This window comes from Filicampus tigris, chromosome 22 (genome assembly GCF_054856515.1).
Source record: "Filicampus tigris isolate MCC_2025a chromosome 22, RoL_Ftig_1.0, whole genome shotgun sequence".
Classification (NCBI taxonomy): domain Eukaryota; kingdom Metazoa; phylum Chordata; class Actinopteri; order Syngnathiformes; family Syngnathidae; genus Filicampus; species Filicampus tigris.
In genome coordinates, this window is record NC_141238.1 from 1,144,859 (window position 1) to 1,159,461 (window position 14,603).

At 49.7% G+C, this 14,603-nt stretch overlaps 1 protein-coding gene and 1 long non-coding RNA gene across 20 annotated transcripts in view; one reads left to right on the forward strand and one right to left on the reverse strand.

The window, feature by feature from the left end:
• Positions 1-6,588, forward strand: part of LOC147126363 (uncharacterized) — a 19,916-nt gene extending 13,328 nt beyond the window's left edge. The window contains exon 4 of one of the 3 annotated variants that reach the window (XR_015084875.1): positions 6,312-6,588. This is a non-coding gene — a long non-coding RNA (uncharacterized LOC147126363). Of the gene's footprint in view, positions 1-218; positions 1,094-6,311 lie in introns of those variants that run through there. The other 2 variants (XR_015084876.1, XR_015084874.1) reach the window with 2 other exon arrangements.
• LOC147126364 (neuronal cell adhesion molecule-like) overlaps positions 1-13,709 on the reverse strand; it is a 20,008-nt gene extending 6,299 nt beyond the window's left edge. For 3 of the 17 annotated variants that reach the window (XM_086023096.1, XM_086023092.1, XM_086023091.1), the window contains exons 1-23: positions 13,663-13,696; positions 13,330-13,588; positions 8,252-8,303; positions 6,370-6,509; positions 5,880-5,897; positions 5,508-5,613; positions 5,037-5,230; positions 4,823-4,945; positions 4,587-4,757; positions 4,413-4,460; positions 3,978-4,089; positions 3,723-3,907; positions 3,459-3,590; positions 3,234-3,377; positions 3,050-3,161; positions 2,664-2,978; positions 2,466-2,590; positions 2,248-2,277; positions 1,828-1,929; positions 1,556-1,753; positions 1,402-1,472; positions 431-656; positions 232-347 (exon numbers count right to left, since the gene is read on the reverse strand). In XM_086023096.1, the coding sequence (XP_085879222.1) occupies positions 232-347; positions 431-656; positions 1,402-1,472; positions 1,556-1,753; positions 1,828-1,929; positions 2,248-2,277; positions 2,466-2,590; positions 2,664-2,978; positions 3,050-3,161; positions 3,234-3,377; positions 3,459-3,590; positions 3,723-3,907; positions 3,978-4,089; positions 4,413-4,460; positions 4,587-4,757; positions 4,823-4,945; positions 5,037-5,230; positions 5,508-5,613; positions 5,880-5,897; positions 6,370-6,509; positions 8,252-8,303; positions 13,330-13,588; positions 13,663-13,692 (3,009 nt within the window). In that variant the 5' untranslated portion in view covers positions 13,693-13,696. Of the gene's footprint in view, positions 1-231; positions 348-430; positions 657-1,401; positions 1,473-1,555; positions 1,754-1,827; positions 1,930-2,247; positions 2,278-2,465; positions 2,591-2,663; positions 2,979-3,049; positions 3,162-3,233; positions 3,378-3,458; positions 3,908-3,977; positions 4,090-4,412; positions 4,758-4,822; positions 4,946-5,036; positions 5,231-5,507; positions 5,614-5,879; positions 5,898-6,369; positions 6,510-8,251; positions 8,304-13,329; positions 13,589-13,662 lie in introns of all 17 variants that reach the window. The other 14 variants (XM_086023089.1, XM_086023086.1, XM_086023088.1 and 11 more) reach the window with 12 other exon arrangements.
• Positions 13,710-14,603: the final 894 nt, after the last annotated feature.

Sequence of the window (14,603 nt, forward strand, 5' to 3'; positions counted from 1 at the left end):
CTAAAGGTTCATCAGAGGTGATTTTGACCTTCCTTGAGGATAACATTCGAGGAAATATGAAAGGTTAATTCAAGGATACTTGACTATTACATTTGTGCGAAAACATTTGACACTCAAGTGTCTGGTTTGAGCATGACAGCTAGCGGTGAGCGATCCCTCACATGTGTACGCAACCTTCCTCTGCTCAAGGCCTCCCATTTTGTTTGTTTCCCGGCAAGGTCTGAAACGCACCTTGTAGCCCTTCAGCTTCCCACGGACCGAGCTGGAGGACACCGGCTCCCAGTGCACTCGTGCCACGGTGCCGTTGTGAACCGTGACCAGGACGCCATCAGGGGCGGACAAAGGCACTGAGGCGCAGCCAAAAAGGGGAACCGGTTAGCAAAGACTAATTCATTTTGTGAGCAATGAAAACAAGAAAAACATCACTCACAGGCTTCCCCGGAGTATCCCACGACGGCTTCGGCCTCGGGCCCGTTGCCGTAGTCGTTCAGCGCTTGAACTTTGATCTCGTAGGGAACATAGACGGGGACTCCGGACACGACAAAGTGTGAGGCGTTGGCCACCGTCTTGGAGGACCAATCTTGATCCACGTCCCTCTGTCGCCACAGCACCTTGTACTCCAGACCGGGCCCATTGGACTGGAATCCTGTTAGGGACTAATCAGACATTTTAGTTTGTCTCTCAATTGCTTCAAAATGTGTAGAATTAGCATAACTCAACAAGCAGACAGCCTTTTCTTTGGTTTATTGCAAACAAGAGATTGAAGTTTTGCTCATATAAGGCAGTAAATCCCAAGCACTTGATTGGTCCATAATGTATTATTTAGGACAAATGATATCTCTTAAGTCAGCGACGTATGGCAGCTGCATGTATCCACGTAATGCCATTTCTTAGCGATGGGAAAACGAAGCGTCAAATTTGCTTCATGAACCAGTTGCAGTATTTTTGGCCTCCCCTACATGGCACTCTCTGTTCACCATTGGGCTGAAAGCAAAGTGCCTTGCCATCTCGTAAAACCCGGTAACACAACTGGTTAATGAAGCAAATTTGAAGCTTCATTTTCCCATCACTACTATGCTAGGGAAACATTGTTTTGTGTTTGAATAAATAGGTGCCAATTTCACACCGTGTGAGTATATTTGCGTGTCATTTGAGACGAGATTTCAGCTGCACATAGGGTAAGGGATTTTTTTCTCCGGTCAAATACAGGAGATGCCTTGGCTCAACCAAGGCTGACGTGAAGGTATTGCGCCAGTGCTTCAGGCCTGCCTTGACTTCACATTGCCACCAGATGTCACTGTTTGTGCTCAGCTTTCGATTGGGATACTTTTTCCGCACAAATGTGGAGGCAGCGCCAAAGCGTCATGCCAGCTTCACCCGCCCCCCGCTCCCCATGCTTACTGTCCATGAGATGACCAGATTGCCAGGCTCTGTTCCTTCTCCCCGAACATTTGAAGGGTTTTCATCAGGGGCTGGAATGGCAAAGAACGCAGACAAGATGAATGGGCTACTTTGTAATATCTGCTGTAAATTAGTAGCAGTGTCCGGTACCTACCCGCCGGGTTGGTTCTGTACTGGCGCGACGGCAGGCTGGGTTGGCTGTAGCCCACCGGGTTCTTGGCCAGAACCCGGAAAGAGTAGTAGACGTACGGCGAGAGCTCCAGCTGCGCCGTGGTGCTCGTACCAGCCGCCTCTGTCATGTTGAGCCAGACGCCGGGCCGGTGCAGCAAATCCTCGTACTGGATCAAAAACTCTTGAGAGAGAAAAGGAGCGTTCACTTTCTGCGGTAAGAGTTTGATAAATCACCTTTTTAGACAAATGGCATACTTTGCGTGGGACTGTTGTGTTCATCTCCGGGGACCCAGGTGAGCTGAACACTCCGTTCGGTTTGGTCGGTGAGTTCCAGATCGGTGGGCGGGTCGGGTTTCTCTGCAAAGAGAAGATAGTCCTTAGAACTACTGCAAAAAAAAGGAGCATTTACATTTATTGCTTCATTTTATTGAGTAGTTCTTGGTGACTGCGAATGTCATTCGTAATGAGGGAATGAGAATAAATGATAAAGAAATATTGGTCTATTTTTAAAAAAACAGATCAATATTCTATTATTTTCAATATATATGCATTTTTTTGAATGCATATATATTGAAAATAATAGAATATTGATCAATAGAAGATGAACCGAATGTTAGATGAGGGTGAGGGTTCAGACAATGTCACATGACTACACTGTAGACATTATTTGTTTACCGTAGACAATAGCTGGAGTGGGAGTAGCCTCTGAGAGAGCAAGAATCAAGAGTAGAGTACACAAAGTTAGTATAAGTGACACACACGCTGGAGACAGCACAAGAAAAGCAGGGAGAAAAAAAGTGGTCCATTGTGAAAATAGAAGCTGCTGTTGGCATTACGTCTTCATTCTCAGAAATGTCTCAAAATGGACGCGGGGAAATAAAGAGCGGAAGTACCGACGACAGTAAGCGTGGCGCTGGCCGAGTCCCGGTCCAGGGTCGTGTTCATGATGCACGTGTAGGTGCCCTCGTCCTCGTCCGTCACATCTTTGATGACCAAACTGTCAGTGTCCACCTCAAACCTGACAAGTGCAAAGATGGCGCCTTGTTGGTAGGAGTGGTACCGGATTAAATGGAAGGCTGCCTTGAACGTACCTCTCGTCGTCGGGCAGCTCGCCGCTGTTTTTGAGCCAGGTCATGGTGGGGATGAGGGACGGGTCGTGCTTGACTTTACACTGGAAGACGGCGCTCATGCCTCGCTGGACCACTTTGTATTCCGGCTGCTTCAGGATGCGCGTGGGCTCTTTCACCTCCAGGAAAACGTGGTTCTCCTTGAGGCCCAGGTTGTTGGCGGCAATGCACGTGTACTTGCCGCTGTTCTTCGACTGGGCCACGTTGATCTCCAGAGTGCCGTTCTCGTGGATCACGTAGGGGTCTTCGCTCTTGATGCTGATCTGGCTGTCCTTGAACCTGCCGAGACCAGCGCCCAGTGAAGAGACGGACATTCTCGGGGGCAATTGCCAAGCAAACAGATTTTTTACCATGTGATGGTGGGTATCGGTGAGCCGAAGGTGGCACAGTGTAGGAGGGCGGGGCTGTTGGTGATGACCTGGTACACTTGGTTGGGGGGAGTCAGCACCCTCGGGGGCTCAGCTAGGCGATCAAAGTCAAAAGCGGCCGTCAGGCTTGTGAAACGCAGACGCCACGCGGGTGTTCCTCACTTACCGAGCACACTGACAAACGCGTTGGCGATCAGGTAGCCAAATTCATTGGACGCGTTGCACTGGTAAACTGCGCTGGAGCCGGACTGCACGCGGCTAAGAATCACCGTGTCGGCATCCACCTTGCGAGTGTGGTCCTCGGGAGCATCTGGCGCAGTCAACAGCAAACGGGGGTCATTTCAGGTGTGAGGCGGAAAAAAAAAGACATGTGTTCAAGCACCGTACTCACTTTCAATGGGGACTCCATTGACAAACCAACGAATATCCGGCTTGGGGTCTCCGCTGACTCGGCAAGTCAGGATGCCGGTCTCATTTGGGGCGAGGATCAGGTTCCTGGGAGCGCTGATCCAGAACGGAGCAGCTGTTGAATAGGAAGGAAAGAAGAAAGAGGAGGAAACCCGAGAGAGCCGCACAGGGGAGAAGGACGTTCGAGTCAGCAGGATTTCGAAGCTTTGATGCTTCTGTGCATCAATTGGCCAAAAGGCGTTCCCACCTTTCACAGTGACCTTGATGATGTGCTGCGCCGTGCCCAGGCGGTTGGCGGCCGCGCAGGCGTAGTCGCCGGCGTCGGCTTCGCTGACGTCCAAAATCTTCAGGGTTTTCTTGTAGTTGAGGAAGGAAACCCTGCTGGTTGGCAGCTCTCCTCCGTCTTTCTGCCAAGACATCTCCGGAGTGGGTCTGCCACGGTAACCGTTTGTCACCTCACTTTGTCGCCAACGCATTACGCCGCAATCGTACGGCTACTTACAAGCCCTCGGCGATGCATTCCAGCTCGAGCGTTTCCCCTCGCAGGACCATCTTGGTGCTGGTGACGCCCAACGGCGTCATGAAACCGGGACGGCGCTCCCCTGTCGGGTTGGCTAATGGCGAGAGGTGAGAGAGCGAATGAGATCAGAGTGAAGGCTTTTGGGGCCCGGGAAGTACTGGCAGGCCGGTGAGGGCATCAAAGTGGATCGGAGGGGCAGACAATGAGGGGAAAGGTCAACATCAGACATGAAGGAGCTATCTGTCGGCCAGTTGATAACAGAATTCAGCATTACCGCTTCTTTCCGCCCTTAACCTTCTTACAACTCTGCGGTAGTCGTCACAATTTGTGCGGGGTTGAGTTTGCGGGCACACGTCACATGGTCGGGCCAGGAGCGGATTGACACTAAAACGCCGGGCATGAGCTAGCAACACTCACCGCTAAAGTTAGTGATATTGTATAGAGCGGTCTCATTCATTGCCTCCACTGTAACAGAAACAAACCGTAAGCATGCAAAACGGACATTTTCGACCGTCTTGTCCTGCCAATAACAAAGAAAGAACATTGGGTTTCCGTCGGGGGGTGACTTCCAAGGAGTCGGCGCCGACTTACTCTCCAGCACTGTGACGGAGATGGGCTGCTTCTGCTGGATGGTTTGCGTATATGGGAAGCGGGCATAGCAGATGTAGTCGTTCCTGTTGTCCTCTGGCAGGACATTGGAAAAGTACAAGTCTCCGTTCAGGGCCTGGGACACTCGATCGTCCAGCGGCAGCTTCTGGAAAACTGATCACATTGGATTTATTTGGGGGGGGGGGCGTCCTCCGAGTAAGCTCACAAGATGGACTTACTGTTATCCATCCAAAAGATGACGGGAGGGGGCAGCCCGGCCGGGGGGCGGCACTGCAGCACCAGCGAGACCCCCGTCTGCACCGTGATGGCCTCGAGTCTTTCTTTCGACCACAAGGGGGAGCCTGGGAGTCACCGCGGTCAGATCGAGCACAGTCAACGGTCAGATCGAGCACAGTCAACCCAAAGCGCCCAAGAATGGATGCGAATTCTTACGGGACTGTCGGATGACAATGTTGTTGGAGACGGCCGTGCCGTGATCGTTGTGGGCCGTGCACTGGTACGTCCCCTCGTAGGCCTCGGCCTTTTCCCCACTGATGTCGATGACCAAAGTTCCCGAACCAGGCTTCATGACAACTTTGGAGTCTTGCTCCACATCAAAGTGGCTCCCATTCCTCGTCCAGGAAAAGCTAACAAAAAAAACAAACCAGCACAAACATTTCTATCGATTTTTAAAAAAATTTTAAATATATATTATGGCTGAGAAGGAACTGGCATGAATAATTAATTGATTTGCAGGAAGCTGTTTCCATGCTGGCTTATTCAGTCTGACAGGCGTGTGTGTGTTTCTTGGTCGATTGCTTTCCCTGGCAACCGTTGCTAAGGCATTTCTTTTTTTCAAAATCCCTGCTCAATCGAAAATCAGTGGTAAGAGATGCTGAAGTGCAGTTGTTTGCCGTTTCTCACTTGGGGTGAGGCTTCCCCTTGGCTTCGCAGTGGATGACGATGTTCTCCCGTGGGTCAAAAATGTAATCCTTCGGGGACTGTAGCGTAATAGTGGGGGGCTGGGGCACTGCAGGAGGAAGACTAGTTATTAATACACAGGCAATGACGTTTGATACACAAGAACGTCGTGCGAGGGCACATCACGGCAAGCGACACATGAAGGACAAAAGTTCGGGGACACCACTCACGTGTCCCCGAACATTTGTCATACGGTGTGAGTCCAACAACTTAGAACTAGTACAAAAAATTGTAACGGCATGCAAGATTGCAAATAAAAGAAGAAGAACAACAACAAAAAGCCCACACTAGAGGTCACAATTGGTGCAAACTTACATCCTTCCAGGACCTTAGCTTTTTGTCCAGCAGGGCAGCGCAGACACACAGCGACACAATATTAGGGAGAGGTGTTAGTTTTTGCAGTCAGCCAAGACTCGCAGCTTCAAGAGAAATCGAGCTTTTTATTGAGATGCCCGGCCGCCGGCTGCTTAAATGTACAGGAGGGGCACTCAAAAACCGCAACCCCCGATTGCAATGAAGTCGGGAGGTTGTGTCAAATGTGAACGAAAGCAGAATACAAGGATTTGCCTTTCCTTTTCATCCCATATTCAATTGAATACACTACAAAGACAATAGATTGACGAGGACTCGCATTCTGTTTTACACAACTTCATTGGAATCGGGGTTTTGCACATTAGGCACCGCTGCCAAATGAGATGGAATACAAGTGCTACGTCAAAGGTCTGCCTCCTGTATTGTCTGTATTAGACCTCATTTTGCAGGCGGGCCCGTCATGAAATTTCCTATTGACGAGAAACACCCTTACGATCGAGGGGCACCTCCAGCGCTGACGTCATGTGACTCAAGAGGACCATGAGAAAAAAGGCGCCTGAGCCCAAGGACTTCATCGTATTCCCGCCCACGTTCAGGTGGACCACGGTCAAGTCCATGTTGTCAGGCTCAACCCTGCAGTGGTGACAAAGGATTGAAAATGAGCTCCAACACGATACCAATTTTTCAATAAAGGCTCTTTTGGCCTTCCCTGCTCCAAAAGCATACAACACAATAGGACTGCAATTTTTGAGTCACTCACATGAGAGCGCTCCTGCAAAACGCAGAATGAATGTTCGGATATTATCCAGATTTTATACCTGCGTTGACTGAAGGCACAAAACGGCATCAGTCCAAACTGTCATATTAACTGACCGAAACTAGATCGTAAATGCAAGCGGCCAAAACGAGTTTCCTTTCCAGTGTGTCTTGGCTCGCTGCTTCTCCGCATCGAGTGGAACCACATGAGGTTAGCTACAATCAAATGAAAGCTACAATCCCGATGAACAACACCGGCAGGGGATGCGTTTGGCTCGGGGGCGTCTCATCGCTCATCCTCTGACTCATGGTCGAGAGCCAAAGGTCAAAAGAAGCACCCTGCGGCACTGCCACTCCATCCTTGCAACTTGTAGTTCCTGCCGTCACCGCACGACTCAACACGCAATCATGATAAATTGGAGGACGAAAACATAAAAGCGCTCTTGACACGGAATCCCAAGGGCCGGCGGCCTGACGAGGCGGAAGAGGAGGACGCGTGCAAATGGCCATCCGCTGTCACATCAGTAAAAATTCACGGGCATTTCCAAATCAGACCAATCCTCTGCCGAAAGGGCCGAAGAAAGCGGCTCGCCCACGCATTCTATAAATCGTGTCCAAAGCAGGTTTGTCTCAAACCCATCGACAAGTTGTAAGGTGAGAAAATAGCTCCACTTCTTGAGGGAAAAGCCCACACAAAATATTTAGAGATATGGGACCCTGACTCAAGGTGAGATGCTCTGTTGCAAGCTCCAGTCCGACCGCAGACATGTTGCGCTTTTCCCACACTCTCTGGGAAAAGCTTGCAAATTGTTATGCAAATACTCGGAATCTCACGGGGGCTGTCTGGATGTTTCCAGGAGGGAGGTTTTGTTGAACCTCTTCAAGGATGGGACTCGAAAAGCCGCTAGGATCTGCTGACTCCGTCAGGCGGCAAATTGGGAGTTGCCCGGGATCGCACGCAATGCCAACAAACGAGCTCACCGCCGGACCCTACCCCCCTCCCCCCCTTTGGCCATTCTGGCATCATCCGCACAATCCCCCGCCGGCTTTGTGAAGTGCTGATGGTCAGCGGGATGCGGCCCGCGTCGCTCTCACATCCGCAAGCGCCCCGACCTTTTGTCCTCTCGTGTTGTTTACCGCCGGCATAGCGCTGAAGCGGCAGGGCTACTCCGGGGCATCCAGTGACACCTCGCACAAGATATCATCACGGGAGCTACTCATCGGATGTTGATTAGACGCAATGCAAACAAAAACTCGACCCGGTTTGCAAGACTGGTTCTGGTCTTGAGCAACCCCGATCTGTTTCAAGGCCATACCGAGGAGATTAATAGCTGCCGTGTGTTTATCGATAAAAGTAACAACAGGCGGTTTATTCGTAGCTGTTGGCGATACGCTTTATTAGACAGATGGTATCAAACCATTAGAGCAAGTCTGGGTGGGGGGGGGGGCTCATCGGGATTACTCGCGGCCCAAGGCAGAGTCATCTCAATCTTTCGGGGGCATTCAAAATCCCCCACGATGACTCACGACGCAAGGTCAGCGCGACGCGATGCAGGCACGCCTCGGATATTATCAAATGTTACTTGTACAATAAGAAGTGGGCGAGAAGTCTTCCTTACCTGTGAAGGTGTGACAACGCGTAGCGCTTGCCTTCCAGGAAATGGCCCGGATCTGCAATAAAGTGATCACACGTCATGAGTTTCATGTTAATCATAAACAGAAAAAGGCTTTGGTGGCAGCCAAAGCGATTGCATGCTATCAACACCAGACAATGAACTCAGTCAAGGCTGCGGTACCCCGAAAATAATATAGCTAAGGATAACAAACTGAAGTTTGAATCATTTCTGATCTATTTCTGAGTGAAAAATGCAGCAATCTTTTTGGCTCTTATGAAGGCGATCAAATGGAGTTCCTGTGGGCCTCTCGGGAAAGGCTGAACGTCGGCCCTTTAATCAATAACCTCAATGTCCGCGGCCGTTTTTTTTTTTTTTTTATTGCTTTCCCCGACATAAGGGGCAAGGGACGGACGGACACAAAGCCAAAGGCTTCCCTCCGTGACCGCGAATATATTATCGCAATCTCCAGAGAGACTCTGCATTCGTCTCACATTAGCGACACAAACGTGACAAAAGAAACGCGGTGCCGTTCGGACACCCAGCCATTAAAAGCGCCTTCGGCTCGGCCCGAGCAACAAGGCAAATGACGCGAGAGGCCGTTAACGGGCCGGGGGCGCATTGGCTCATGCGGGAGAGGGGGGGGGGGGTTTCATTGAACCGCCCCTGCGTGACACACGGCCGAGGTACTGCCGGCGCAGAGCGACAGATTGGAAGGAGAGAGGCAAGCTGTGACGCGTTGCCATGGAAACAGAACCGTGGAGGAAGCGAGATTAAAGATGGCACCCGTTTGTTTTAGCGGCGAGGACTGTCAAAAGCACGAGGCGACAATCAAGACAATTGGAAGTCCATTGAATCACCTCGAGTGAAGTGAAACGTCGTCGATGAGGGAGAGGAACGAGGACGATGGTCCTCTGCCTGCGCGCGAACACTTGAAAACGTAAAGACAACCATGCATTATTAACAGACAAATCTAAAAGCTTTTCATCTACAGAAGAATTGAGGGGGTGACGAGAGCCATGTTGCCGTGGCAACGCAAACCTATAAATGACATGGGGTTTTTTTTGTCTGTGTGTTTGGTCAAACGCAGCAAGTAACTTGCTTATTCCTGTTACGGTGGGCAAGTAGTAGGCTTTACATGATCAGGAATTTGGACGCCATCACCGATCAGTGAGTTTGAATAAAACGATTACCGATTACAATCCGATTTTGCCGATAGGTCAATGACGTCATTGGTATTTTGGCAAATTATGACACTATATATTTTTTTTTTAAACAATTGTTCATTTTTAAAGTAAAATTGTAATTTTTTTTTCTAATGTAATGGAGCAGGACATCTAACGATCATCATGATCGTTTGTCGAATGAGAGCCGCCGCGTGGAACAAAAGCCTGGCGCGCTTGTATTGGACTGCCTGTGAATGAATCGGCTGCCTCAGTGACTTTTGATGGACCCGCCGAGACTCCACATGCGCCATGCGACGGAATATTTTAGCACTGAGCGTGTGACACGGGGCTCAGCACTTTGTGGGCGGGACTTCTCCTTCAGCTGCGTGATTAGTCCAATAACAAGACGATGGGAAACATCCAAGTGGCACAATCGTGAAAAGTGTGGCACCTGCAGCCCATCACACACACCATCTGTGTGTGTGATTTCGGGGGGGGGGGGAGCCTCGGGCCAATCAGAGAACATCTGCCTCAATGTTTCCGCTGTCCCAAAAACATGACAAATGACCTAATTAAGCTCATGTGTGTCATATTGCTAAAAAAAAAAAAAATACAATGGCCCACTTTCCCTCTAATTTTCGTATCCCTTTGAAGGCATACGCAGGAGGTGTCGCTCGGCTTCGACGGAGGTCTGCGCCCCTTCTCGTGTGCACGCGCGCCGTCAAGACACAACCAAAGCACGGGCGGCGGTAACCATGACTCTACAAGTGCTCTTTTCATTTGAGCAGTCTGAGAATGTCCTTCGGATGGCAAGCAACGCACACAGAGCGTGCACTCGGCAATAAAAGTGCAGGGAGAGCAGAGTTTAATCACAGAGATTTACTACCCCTTGGAAGACCCCCCCCCCCCCACACCATCCCTCTCACCCTAAAGAGGTTAAAAGGACAAATCTCCTCTTTCTGTAATTCACAGCCTTGACACCCATCAAAAAAGACAAAGTGATTTTGCTGCGATTGTCTACGAATGTCCGAAAGGGAGCTCTCGGAGGCTTGGAGCACATTGAAGGGGCCTCGACAAGCAAAGGCGGGCCATCATTGACGAGACGTGTCAAAGACACGTCGGCAAAGCGTCCCTTGCGTCCCTTGGAAACCGTCTTGGCAAGACAAAAGCAAACGAGAGCGAGCGTGGACGAGGGCGGGTCAACACCGGATGGCCTGGGAGACGACTAATATTGACGCACTATAGGCAAAGCCAAGCGGGGGAGACGAGGGGGGGGGGCAAGGAAAACACAACCAACCTAATATTTGTGTTGTCACTTTGACACTTGAGTAGGAAATTGTCGACAAAGTTTAGCAGTGCAACAGTTCCAAAAGCTGGTAACATATTGCGCAAAAAGTCTTTCTGCCCTGATTATGCGGGAGATTAATCGATGGGACATCCGTCCATTAGCCGTATCAGATAATCAATTGCAGTTCTGTTTATTTCTCTTGTTTTATGTGCCAGTTTTACAGCTACTTTCAACTGAGAGTGAAAAAAAAAAAAACAGTTTGAAGCAACCCTGAGCAAAATGAAAGGTGGCGCACTTTTCATCAATCTCATGTTTCTAATCTGAGAATTTACCTTCGAAGCTCACCTTGCCTCTTATTTGGAGAATTGATGCGAGTGAGAGGGGCTTCTTCTTTTCCTTTCCTTCGAGGGATGTTATGGAGGGTCTTTGCTTTATTGACCAGAGTCCAAATAGGCACTGAGTAATACTTTCAAGCATCCGCTTTAAAGCCTGCGGGAGGCGTTAAGTGGTCGGCCACACGTGTGGGGACGCAAATTCCGCTGTTGCAGCCAACAAACAAAATGAGCCGAAATCGGTCCATTTTCTCCACACTTGGCCACTTGGAAAACACGCCGGCCTCGCACCCCATCTGTGAAAACAGGCCCCGTTTTCCGCGCCGCTCTTTAAAAATGCATGCGGCCCTTTAAGGGCTATTAACACCGTGGCCTTCTGTCACGTGGACAAAGTCACGTGGACAAATTCTTCTCATTTGACCACCGGATGACTTCAAAATGGTTGCAAACACAAAGTGCAGCATCATGAACAAATGCCCCGAGGGGGATTGTGGGTAATTAAGTCACCGAGTAGCCCTCCGGAAGTGGATTTGACCCGCGTTAATGAGCCTACAAAGGATCAGCCTGTTTGCAATTAAAAGGGCCCCGATTCTGGATCAATAGCCCTCGTTGTCAATGCAAGCTCACACGTTGACATACGTGAGGGAAGACCGTCGAGGAACAAACATGCGATTCCGATTCAATGATCAACTGGCCCCCATGAAGTAATAACGGAAATAACTTTGGTGACTGCAGTCCTGGAACATTTCTGACGCACCTCAAAGCCTTTCAGGTTGCTCCCTGTTTGTTTTGATTTCTTTGCATGTAGCCAAATGTGTGGGCTGGACAAAAAGGCTTTCCACAAAAGGACAGGGGCGAACCAAGTGTGTCAGCATCACCGAAGCATCCCTGGCTGCCGTCCAAGTCATTAAAAAAAAAAAAAAAAAAAAGTTAATGATGGTCTTGTTAGATCCATGTTAAGAAGCAGCTGCTGACTTGTAATGACAAGAAAAATGTGCCGGGGTTGATGAGGAGAGCAACATTCCGAGCGGAGGTGACCACATTGGATTTTGCGATTTCTCCAATGCAACCACAAAGTGAGTGCTGTGGTTTTACGATCCAAGGCGCTTCTATTTTCAGCCGCATGATCACACAAACGGAAGAAGCCACGGGAGACTTTTTAGCATCTGTGAAGACATACGTTGGAAAGCAAAAAAAAAAAAAAAAAAAAAAAACTTAAAAGGTACCAGGACGCATCAGAGGAAAATGACATGCAAATTTTCAACAAGCATCGCCACAATTTGAGTTTGTTTTTTTTGGGTCAACATTTGTGACATGAAAAGCCTTGCCTCCGAATTGTGATTTACAGGTCAACTTTGCTTCCCAGATCTCCCTCCAGGCAAATTCCTGCATACGTGCGACGACGCCTGTTTGCTTTACCAGACGATTTATGCGTTATACAAAGTCATGGCGTGGCCTATTTTCATACACACTATTTGGACGTTTCCATAAGCCGGTGACAGCCGTCAACACACTTCTGCCGCCAAGTCCGACTTCCTGCTTGAGGCCAACCTCCAGAAAACCGAGCTGGACCACGCTGGGTATTGTCCCTCCGATTATACTTGGGGTACACCTACTGTGCAAAGCATTTGAATCAATGGCACATAATAGTCTCCCAAAATTCAACTGAAGAAAAATGGAAACAAAAATTGCGCTCTTGGCAGCATTCCTGAGAACCCCTCCAACCTGGCTGTATGATTTTTTTTTTTTTTTTTTTCCACGTCATCAATCCTTATACTGAACAGCCAGCCAAACACGGCCCAGCTGTTGAGTCAGGTGCAGGTTACATATCGAGGGTCAAGGGCACATCGGCAGGATATGAGGTTTTGCACCTCCCAATGTACACTGCCGTACTTTTTCACCATGCAAATAATTTAGCAGCAAAAGGCCCGCGTGGCTCACATCTGCAGCGTCTGCGCGCGAAATGACACGTCGAGAATCGGAGCCGACGGCTCCAGCTGGCGGCGGATGTGCACCTTGGGCCGGCTGCAACAATGAAGCGGTCGCACGGCTGCTGCCATAGCGCCACAAAAGCATCCCCTCTTCACGGAGAGTCACGCAATGCCTTGGAGGGGGCTCACGAGAATCTTACATCAATAATATATAACAATAACGCACATTTACCCCCCCCCCACCCCCACCCCTCCCTCCATATTGCAGGACTTGCTCATCGTCACGGGGGAGCACTGCACCATTATGCCCCAGCAAAACGCAAGGCGTACATCTCCTCACAAATACAAGAATGGCGTTCCAACTCACGGTGCTGCAAATCCGGTGCGGCGGCGGCGGCGGCGGCGGCGGCGTCGTCGTCGTCGTCCTCCCCCCTCGCCTTGGCCCAGATCCGCGCGCGATGCCGGTGCTGATGATGGGGGAGCGCGTCGGGCCAACCTCGGGTGTCCGTGCCTCTCGGCCACTGCAGCGGCGGCAGCAGCAGGCTGTGGTCCTCACCTCCGCCGATCCTCCGCTCCCCCTGCGCCCCGTCGTCCCCCCTCCTCCAAAAACGTGAAGAATGCTCCCTCTACAGAGGAAAACAAGGACTTGCTACTATCTCGGAGCTACCGCACCGCGCTTTAAAAATGATGCGTGCCTTACTAATCTGCTGCAAAAAGCAAACAAGCACATTGTGAGTTGTTGGGATCGTGTACTACTTTTGACGTCGCATCTCTGTTCGTTCTAACATTAGTGACGAAGCCGTTTTGGCGACTGTCGGTATTTGTAAAGCGGGCAATAGCGACCCCGTTGAAATGTGCGGCAGGAGTGGGTATTGCAGCAAGACGTTTCAACCTCCGTTTTTGAAACAAGATTTCCATTTCTCGCCCCCCCCCCTCAATATAATACATATACATAACATACAGCCCTGAAATGATTTTCTTTCCCTCACTGATTAATGGTGTCGTGTCGTGGAGAAAACATGATAACATATTGCTCACCACCTAAGTGTGAACAAGCGCCGTAAACAGCCGAGGGCCGCAGTCGTTTAAGCGTCTAATCCGGCCAACCCTGAGGAGAGGCTGATTTAAAAAAATTTTTTTTAGACATGGAGCTGTTTTTTTTTCCCAAGCGATGTACTGTGCATGCAGCGGCCGGCTGGTGAGACATAAGCAACACCTCGATGCAGTTTTGCACTGGGATGGCTGCAGACAGTGTTGACATTGATGCAAGGCCAGTGGGCAAAGAGGCGTGTTTTGATAGACTGAAGCAGTCTGTGTGTAGTACACTGGAAGGCAACTTTGACAGTGACCAGACACCTGCTCTTGAATTGTTAGTGTTAAGTTGACACTACAGGCTTCCCTTGTGAACTCCTAACAACAGCCTATGACATGCAAGATCGAAATATCAATCTTAAAAATTCCGTAGGAATAAATGCTGTTTTGAGTAAGCAGTTTTTTTTTTTAAGCTAAATAAGCAGCTTGCGCTGAAAACTGAGGAATGGAGCAGTTGCGGGGGAACGCCGTGAGACAATTCTGCCCAGATTTTAAACCGGAAGTGTCATTATTGAGGATAAATATTGAGGAAGTTGCAGTTCCTATTTT